At 35.8% G+C, this 9,337-nt stretch overlaps 1 protein-coding gene across 2 annotated transcripts; it reads right to left on the bottom strand.

Annotated features, from left to right (window-relative positions):
• Nucleotides 1–2,251: 2,251 nt before the first annotated feature.
• On the bottom strand, nt 2,252–7,880 carry OR56B2D (olfactory receptor family 56 subfamily B member 2D). Of its 2 annotated transcripts, none has more exons than XM_038568858.1 (3): nt 7,789–7,880; nt 6,546–7,190; nt 2,252–2,610 (listed from the first exon to the last, which is right to left on the bottom strand). In XM_038568858.1, the coding sequence occupies exons 2-3, from the start codon at nt 7,182–7,184 to the stop codon at nt 2,476–2,478; spliced, it is 774 nt and encodes a 257-aa protein (XP_038424786.1). In that variant the 5' UTR covers nt 7,185–7,190; nt 7,789–7,880; the 3' UTR covers nt 2,252–2,475. The 2 variants fall into 2 exon arrangements, with proteins under 2 accessions (XP_038424786.1, XP_038424785.1); XM_038568857.1 differs by having other exon boundaries at nt 2,486–2,610; nt 6,062–7,190.
• Between the last annotated feature and the right edge of the window lie 1,457 nt (nt 7,881–9,337).

The following is a 9,337-nucleotide window of genomic DNA, read 5'->3' as shown; positions in this document are numbered from 1 at the left end:
AATGGCTGAGGAATATTCCATTGTATACATAGACCACAGCTTCTTTATCCATTCATCTTTCCATGGACACCAAGGCTCCTTCCACAGTTTGGCTATTGTGGACATTGCTGCTAGAAACATTGGGGTGCAGGTGTCCCGGCGTTTCATTGCATCTGTATCTTTGGGGTAAATCCCCAGCAGTGCAATTGCTGGGTTGTAGGGCAGGTCTATTTTTAAGACTTTGAGGAACCTCCACACACTTTTCCAGAGTGGCTGCACCATTTCACATTCCCACCAACAGTGCAAGAGGGTTCCCTTTGCTCTGCATCCTCTCCAACATTTGTGGTTTCCTGCCTTGTTAATTTTCCCCATTCTCACTGGTGTGAGGTGGTATCTCATTGTGGTTTTTTTTTTTTTTTTATTGGTGTTCAATTTACTAACATACAGAATAACACCCAGTGCCCGTCACCCATTCACTCCCACCCCCCGCCCTCCTCCCCTTCTACCACCCCTAGTTCGTTTCCCAGAGTTAGCAGTCTTTACGTTCTGTCTCCCTTTCTGATATTTCCCACACATTTCTTCTCCCTTCCCTTATATTCCCTTTCACTATTATTTATATTCCCCAAATGAATGAGAACATATAATGTTTGTCCTTCTCCGACTTTTGATTTGTATTTCCCTGATGGCAAGTGATGCAGAGCATTTTCTCATGTGCATGTTGGCCATGTCTATGTCTTCCTCTGTGAGATTTCTGTTCATGACTTTTGCCCATTTCATGATTGGATTGTTTGTCTCTTTGTTGTTGAGTTTAATAAGTTCTTTATAGATCTTGGAAACTAGCCCTTTATCTGATAGGTCATTTGCAAATATCTTCTCCCATTCTGTAGGTTGTCTTTTAGTTTTGTTGACTGTATTCTTTGCTGTGCAAAAGCTTCTTATCTTGATGAAGTCCCAATAGTTCATTTTTGCTTTTGTTTCTTTTGCCTTTATGGATGTATCTTGCAAGAAGTTACTCAAATTAATAAAATCATGAATGAGAAAGGAGAGATCACTACCAACACCAAGGAAATACAAACGATTTTAAAAACATATTATGAACAGCTATACGCCAATAAATTAGGCAATCTAGAAGAAATGGATGCATTTCTGGAAAGCCACAAATTACTAAAACTGGATCAGGAAGAAATAGAAAACCTGAACAGGCCAAAAACCAGGGAGGAAATTGAAGCAGTCATCAAAAACCTCCCAAGACACAAAAGTCCAGGGCCAGATGGCTTCCCTGGGGAATTCTATCAAATGTTTAAAGAAGAAACCATACCTATTCTACTAAAACTGTTTGGAAAGATAGAAAGAGATGGAGTACTTCCAAACTCGTTCTATGAGGCCAGCATCACCTTAATTCCAAAACCAGACAAAGACCCCACCAAAAAGGAGAATTACAGACCAATATCCCTGATGAACATGGATGCAAAAATTCTCAACAAGATACTAGCCAATAGGATGCAATAGTACATTAAGAAAATTATTCACCATGACCAAGTAGGATTTATTCTTGGGACACAAGACTGGTTCAACACTCATAAAACAATCAGTGTGATTCATCATATCAGCAAGAGAAAAACCAAAAACCATATGATCCTCTCATTAGATGCAGAGAAAGCATTTGACAAAATACAGCATCCATTCCTGATCAAAACTCTTCAGAGTGTAGGGATAGAGGGAACATTCCTCAACATCGTAAAAGCCATCTCCGAAAAGCCCACAGCAAATATCATTCTCACTGGGAAAGCACTGGGAGCCTTTCCCCTAAGATCAGGAACAAGACAGGGATGTCCACTCTCACCACTGCTATTCAACATAGTACTGGAAGTCCTAGCCTCAGCAATCAGACAACAAAAAGACATTAAAGGCATTCAAATTGGCAAAGAAGAAGACAAACTCTCCCTCTTCGCCGATGACATGATACTCAGAAAACCCAAAAGCCTCTACCCCAAGATTGCTAGAACTCATACAGCAATTTGGCAGTGTGGCAGGATACAAAATCAATGCCCAGAAATCAATGGCATTTCTATACACTAACAATGAGACTGAAGAAAGAGAAATTAAGGAGTCAATCCCATTTACAATTGCACCCAAAAGCATAAGATACCTAGGAATAAACCTAACCAAAGAGGTAAAGGATCTATACCCTAAAAACTATAGAACACTTCTGAAAGAAATTGAGGAAGACACAAAGAGATGGAAAAATATTCCATGCTCATGGATTGGCAGAATTAATATTGTGAAAATGTCAATGTTACCTAGGGCAATAAAACATTTAAATCAAATTCTTATCTCAGGTCTGCTTCTGGGAGAACTCAGAATAGTATAGTGTGTTTTTAAATCAGAATATAAATGAGAAACCACTTACCTGGAGATGCTCAGCATTTGTTTTATTTATTTATAAGATGTACTAATACTACTAAGTGGATAAAAGCAACTATGAACATCCACATTTTAGTGATGAAGTTCAAAGAGTTCATACAGATAATAGGTTGCCACAGTGGAATTTAAAATATGGTATGTTCTGATCCCCGAGCTAAAGTTTTTAACTGATGTACTATATTTCTTCATCTTAAACAACTGTTGGCTCTGAAGGAGAAAAATGAAATATTGATTTAGTCATAGTCATTTACTTTTCTCTAAATTTTTATAAAGAAAAATAGAAAAGATTGAACCACAAAATATATGAGTCATATAATAATTTTAGGAATCATGGATAACAGCATTGATTGTAGTATAAAAACTTAAAAGCATTTATATACAGACTACTTAGCTAATAGCAAGGTGGCATTTACATAAAGTACGAAAAGAGGCCGAAATTAATCAGTGTAGATTAAAGTTAAGAGAGTGTAACTTTTATAGTATTTACTTGGAAGGGGCATGAATGGAGCAATTCAGATGCTGAGATAAAACACATATTGACCTTGCTTGTGTTCTTTTAATGATAATCAATCAAGCTGTTTAGTCATGATTTGTGTCTTCTGTGTGTGTTTGTTATACCTCACTTAAAATATTACTTTAAAAATAAGATAGCAATGTTTTATTTTTTTAGTTAATTTAATATTTGTGTCTCAAAAATTTTAGCTGATTGCAACAATGGGCTAGGTCATGCACTAATGGTGACATAAATTTATAGTGAAAATGTATTTTATAACTAAAAAATATAGAGAGAGAAGGAGCTTGGCATTGTACCATGCACTTTACATGTATTAAAATTTTATAGTCTCTTTCAAGACCAAGTTTAAATCTAGATGAAAAGAGAATCATGTAAAAACACTTATAAAATTTTTTAGAAATCATTTTAGACATATATCTCAGTTGCTATGTCAATGAAGATGAGAATTTTTATCTCAAGTAAAAACCTATAATTCAACTTATTATTGCCAGAAGAATAGGTCAATTCTCAATAAAAGAAAGACCTGCTCTTCCCCAGCTTGTTGCAAATGAGTGAACCCAAACCTTTAACACTAGCTCAAACAAAATGAATAATATTAATTTAAAATAAACTTGCTTGATGAGAATAAAGTATGTTTTATTTTACACTTGGATTAGACAGATGAGCTGTATCATATCAGACATACATTATTTTTAAGCTTCAGAAGTTGATTTTACTGAGCAACATTTTAAATTATTCTCTTATCCTGTATTAAGGGTTCCAGAGTAACAAACATTTTTGTTTTAGTATTCACTACCCTGAGATTTCTAGCAAGCTAAAACATACTATACTGTTAATAGCAACTCATGGTCTGGATACACTTGATGATAAGCCTTACTCTCTGTAGTCTATCTCTCTGGCTGAAGTTGAACCCAATTCTATGTCTCCATATGTTAGACAGAATCTGGAGATAGAAATGAAACTTCTCCAAGTGGCTACATGAGGCTTAGTGTGCTCTTAGACATAGTCCTGCAACTCCCAAAGTTCTTCCACACTACTAATATCTTCTGTAGAAGCTCCAAATTTAACACATCACAAGCTAGGTATTATGCTAATTGTGATATAAATTGTAAGTCAGTGACTGTTAAATTTAAAGTGAAGAAAAAGTACTTGTTCAATCAAAAGTATTGATTTATAACTTGCACTATATTTCTGACATTAAACCAAATGCTACTGATAGAGACATGAATAAGTCATTAATCTTTTCATGGGATATTTGGTCTAGAGATCCAGATAGATGTACAATTGGTACATATGCTATGATATGAACTGCTGTATTGTGAAAATTAAGAAGGTTCTTTGATAATGCAAATGGAAGATGGACTGTGTCTAGGGCAAGACTGTACCTATCACTTAACCAGTTGATTAACAAAAAATATGAACTAATTAACAACACATTACACCTACAGATTACCCTGAATTCCTACAGTGTTGATACTTTCAATACATTTCAAAGTCTAGATTTTTGATATTAACAAAGAATTGACTGAAGGAAATCCAGTCCCTGCATTTATTTATACAATTTAACACTTATAAATTAGATGACTTAGAGAGTCCCCCGAGTAAGATGGGACTGAATAGCAGAATGGCTTTATTTTATTTTATTTTTTATTTTTTTTTATTGGTGTTCAATTTACTAACATACAGAATAACCCCCAGTGCCCGTCACACATTCACTCCCACCCCCCGCCCTCCTCCCCTTCCACCACCCCTAGTTCGTTTCCCAGAGTTAGCAGTCTTTACGTTCTGTCTCCCTTTCTGATATTTCTCACACATTTCTTCCCCCTTCCCTTATATGGATGAAGCCTCCTTGAAAAAATGAGTGGTCTGGAATAACAGAATAAAAGGATTAAAAATGACTAAAAAATTATCTCAAACGTGACCATAGTCTTTTAGTTTTGATCATTGATAATTTTTTTAAGGATAATGTAGGGTAGCCTGGGTAGCTCAGCGGTTTAGCGCCTCCTTCAGCCAGGGCATGATCCTGGAGACCCCAGATCTAGTCCCACATCAGGCTAACCGGCATGGAGCCTGCTTCTCCCTCTACCTGTGTCTCTGCCTCTCTCTCTCTCTCTCTCTTACTCTCTCTCTCTCTGTCTCTCATGAATAAAAAATGAAATGTTTCTTTTTTAAAAAAAGGATAATGTAACCATGCATCAGCAAAATGAAAAGCAATCCTGATACTTTTTAAATTCATAATGTTAGCTATACGTTTTACAAGCAGTGAAATTATGAGAGTGTATCACATCCCAATATAGATTACCTGAAATGTTTTGTTCACTTTGCTTCTTCAGTGCTCACTGTCTTAGTAACATCCCTCCTCATTCTGAAACCTGCCCTTTCATTCCTGCCCAATTTATCAACATGTAACCTATGGGAGTTATCTTACAAATATACAAACTCCAAAGTCATTTAATAATTCAGTGGTTAGATGCCCTGAGTTCAAAATATGAAAATTTTAATGTACTCTAACTATATATATGTAATTGTTAAAGTTTTACCAAGTTATAAAGACCATTGTTTATGTTGATATTCATGTAAAGTTTTTTTCCTAGACATTCAGATTGCAATATTTTAATAGTCTCTTAACAGTGTACTATTCTCATGATTTTAATTCTTGCTATTTTGCATCCAAGTGCATTATTTAGTTTCTAACTAAGTGATACATGAAGGATATGGATCTTGGATAATGGTTGGTTATTTCAGAAAGGATTTCCCAAAATAAACATGATCAATGGGAATCCTTCCATGGGGATTTATAATGGGAAAAAAATATTCCAATGGATACTGAAATATCTTGAACTAATGAATATGATTAATTTGGACAATTAGTATTTCTTCCTTATGAACTGAGATCTGGATAAAGACATTCTTAAACAAGAAATAAGAGAGTGAAATATGACAGAAAAAAGATAATGTGAAGCAAAAAGGCCTGAGGAAGTTCAGGTAGTATATTTCACTTGCCTTTCCCTTAGATCCCTTGAGACAATAAGCATCATAATGGTCCTCTTTTGCAATAAGATTTTTTCTTGAAACCCAAAGATTTCATATATAAAAAGATTTCATATATTTTCTTAAAACCCAAAGATTTCATATATTTCATACCTGTTGGCATTTTTTAAAATTTCACTTGTTGCCACCAATTTGATTTATTAACTGAAAATATGCCATAGTGCTCTTTTTTGATAGTATTTCTGCCTTGCATAATGATTGGAAAATATAAGGATAAATATATGAGTAAACTACCTAAGTGAGCCCCTTCTCCATGTTAGTTGCCCTTGATATTCAGCTTAAGAGCCTTATAGAAGCCCTGCCTGAGCTCCTTGTTTTTGAATGCATACACTATGGGATTGAGGGCAGGAGGAATAACATTGTGTAGTACATTAAGCAGAACTGGGATGAGAGGAAGAGTCATTGTTGCACTGTGGGTAATAGAAATGACAACAATGACAGTGTAAAAGAATAAAATTAGGATGAGATGGGAAGTACAGGTACTTAGGGCTTTGGATGCAGCTTCTGCTGAATTCAGCTTCAGCACTGAGTGGAGTATCAAAGCATATGATAAAAAAATCAAACCCAGGTCACTCGCCATCAGTGTCCAGGCCAGAAATAGCTGGTAGATGCTGTTGATGGTTCTGTCATCACAGGATAACCTAGTGACTCCAAGATTAGAGCATAGGCAATGCTCAATTTGGTTCTTGGAACAGTAGTGCCTCTCAGCGGCCAACACTGGCACTGGGATGGTAGCCAGACTGTTTCTGAGTGCCATGAACACAGTTGCCTTGGCGACAAAAGAATCAGTAACTATTGATGGATAGCGTAGTGGTTGGCAAATGGCTACATATCTGTCTATAGCCATGCAGACAAAGATACCTGACTCCATGAGTACAAAACAATGTATGACATACATCTGAGCAAAGCATTCAGGGAGACCAATGGCCTTTGCACTGAACCATAAGATGGCCAAAATCTTGGGCATGATGGTGGTAGCCAGTCCCATGTCTACCACAGCCAGGATCCCCAAGAAATAGTACATAGGCTGGTGCAGTGTGGCCTCTTGTTTGATGATGATCAGGATAAGGATGTTGGCAGTGAGAGCTAAGAGGTAAAGTAGTGCCAGGGGCAGGGAGAGCCAGTGTTGCCAGGTGTGAATGCCTGGGAATCCCATCAGAATGAACTCAGAGACTTGGGACTTCGAGATGTTGGAATGTCCAAGATCCTGGAGCATCCTTCACTAAGAGAAAAAAAAAGTATTTGAAGTTACTATTCTTAATAATCTCTCTGACATTATTTGGTTAATGATATTGAAGTGTAAGATTTTCATCTTCATTTTTCTTATTCTGCTACAGACATTTATTAGACATTTCTAGTGGCAGGAATCATGATGTTCCATAAGACAAGTTATATTATTTCTACCTTGTCATAATTGAGAAAGAGAACATTGGAGTTATTAGAAACTTGGTCATTACTTTCCATCTTGTACAAGTCATGGAGGGAACAAGATGAAAGCAATCTGATACTATAGCCTGGTCTCTTAAGCTTAGTTTTGATAAAGAGTTATATTTTTTTTTAGCAACTAAAGGTATAGATTCAGAGTAGAGATTCTTATGCAGGGAAATATTTTTATAACAGATTAGATGATAGGATATAAGAATATCCCTTTTGTAAAAATTCAAGTATTCAAGAATTTGTGAAATACTCATGAATGTTAGATAATTGTCATTAAAACATATGACATAATTTAGTACATCCATTTTTAAATTGGAGAACTGATGTCCAAAAATGCTAATGGACTGTCTAATGCCAACTTACTCTAATAGATAGAAATATACCTAGAAACTTCCAGTATTTCTGAGTCCAGTTGATTCTGGTTTTGTGTAATATTCTTCCACTAGGACATACTTTGCCTCATAAAGCAGTTCAGCTGGTCACACAGTAATGAATAAAACAGATATGAAAAAAATCAAGTTAAAATAAATGATTTGACAGAAGTGTTGTTATAATCAAATTACACTATAACCAAGACATTTTTCATCATTTATTAATATTTTAATAAAAAGCTGAAAGAAGATTTTCATTATCTGTTTCTACTAAATATCCTCTATTTGTTTTCAATATTTCAAATAATAAGGGCATAATATAAACACACAATAATTAATGTTGATAAAGACTAGTGGATATACTAATCTTAAACTATGTAATAACATTCCGTATACTCAAATAAAGATAAATTGAGAAGTTATATATTTGTATTCCACTATTGTTTTCATAGCTTCTAAGGTTCAAACATTTTTTTTAAATATCTTGCTTTGTTTTTTAACTTTAGTTTTGGAACTATTTCTCAAATTTCATTCAATGTTTGACTATTAATTTACACTTAATGAATAGGCTTTAGAAGGCTAACTTGAAATTCCAGGTGATGAGTGAGTATCATCAATTGGTATCATTTACTTTGGGAGCTTCAATAGGGACCTCTGCTTCAATGCAGATATTCTTAGTTCAGTGTTATATGTCTTTTCTCAGGGACTCTCCATTTGTTCAGAAAATAATCCACCAACCTGTTTCCTCCAGGAATATTGTTAGTGTTCTTGGAGTTGAAGAACACTGGAATTTCTCACCTTTATTATGAATATTGGATTCGTCCTTCTCATTTTTTATAATGCTTCATTCTCAGCCTTTATCACATCATATATATGCATTTATAGCACGGTATTTGTGCCACGGATCCAAGATAGTCGGAGGCAACGAAATGAAGAAAGACTTGGTGTCTCCCTGAATTTTAATATAGGGGACAGGGGGACTGAGAATCCGACTCGGACTCAGACCAGACTCAGGTTTGGACCCCGAGGTTTTGCCTCCCCCAGTTTTTTATTAAGAGAGCTAACAGATAGGCCTAGGAATGATTAACTTGGGAAGCAGAGAAAATCATGTTTACTTCAAAAGGTAAAATAGGCTATTGACTCAAGGAGAGGGAGCAGAGGAGCTGTATCTGGAGAACAATGTGGTCTAGACTCAGTGTGCTGACTCAGAACCTCTCATATCTCCAGGGTCCCTAGAACTAAGAGATTCAGTTCTCAGATAGGCTCTGCAGCTGGTTCTCCACATATTTGTTAAAGTTCCTTCCCAAAATAAGCTTCTAGTCATCATTAGAAAATAGTTAATATTGTTAAAGATAGTGAATGGATCAGATTTACCAAGTTGTTCTTTTTTTTTCTTTTTAGTTTGCCATGGGCAAGTTTATTACATGATTAAAGTTCAAATAAAAAAATAATAACAGGGATCCCTGGGTGGCGCAGCGGTTTGGCGCCTGCCTTTGGCCCAGGGCGTGATCCTGGAGACCCAGGATCGAATCCCACATCGGGCTCCCGGTGCATGGGGCCT

The sequence above is a fragment of the Canis lupus genome, chromosome 21 (genome assembly GCF_011100685.1).
Source record: "Canis lupus familiaris isolate Mischka breed German Shepherd chromosome 21, alternate assembly UU_Cfam_GSD_1.0, whole genome shotgun sequence".
Taxonomy (NCBI): Eukaryota; Metazoa; Chordata; class Mammalia; order Carnivora; family Canidae; genus Canis; species Canis lupus.
Note: the sequence above shows the minus strand (reverse complement) of the source record. Positions and strands in the feature narration are given on the sequence as shown.

Coding starts and splice junctions, on each gene's coding strand:
- OR56B2D (XM_038568857.1), bottom strand. CDS start 7,184: ATGCTCCAGGATCTTGGACATTCCAACATCTCGAAGTCCCAAGTCTCT.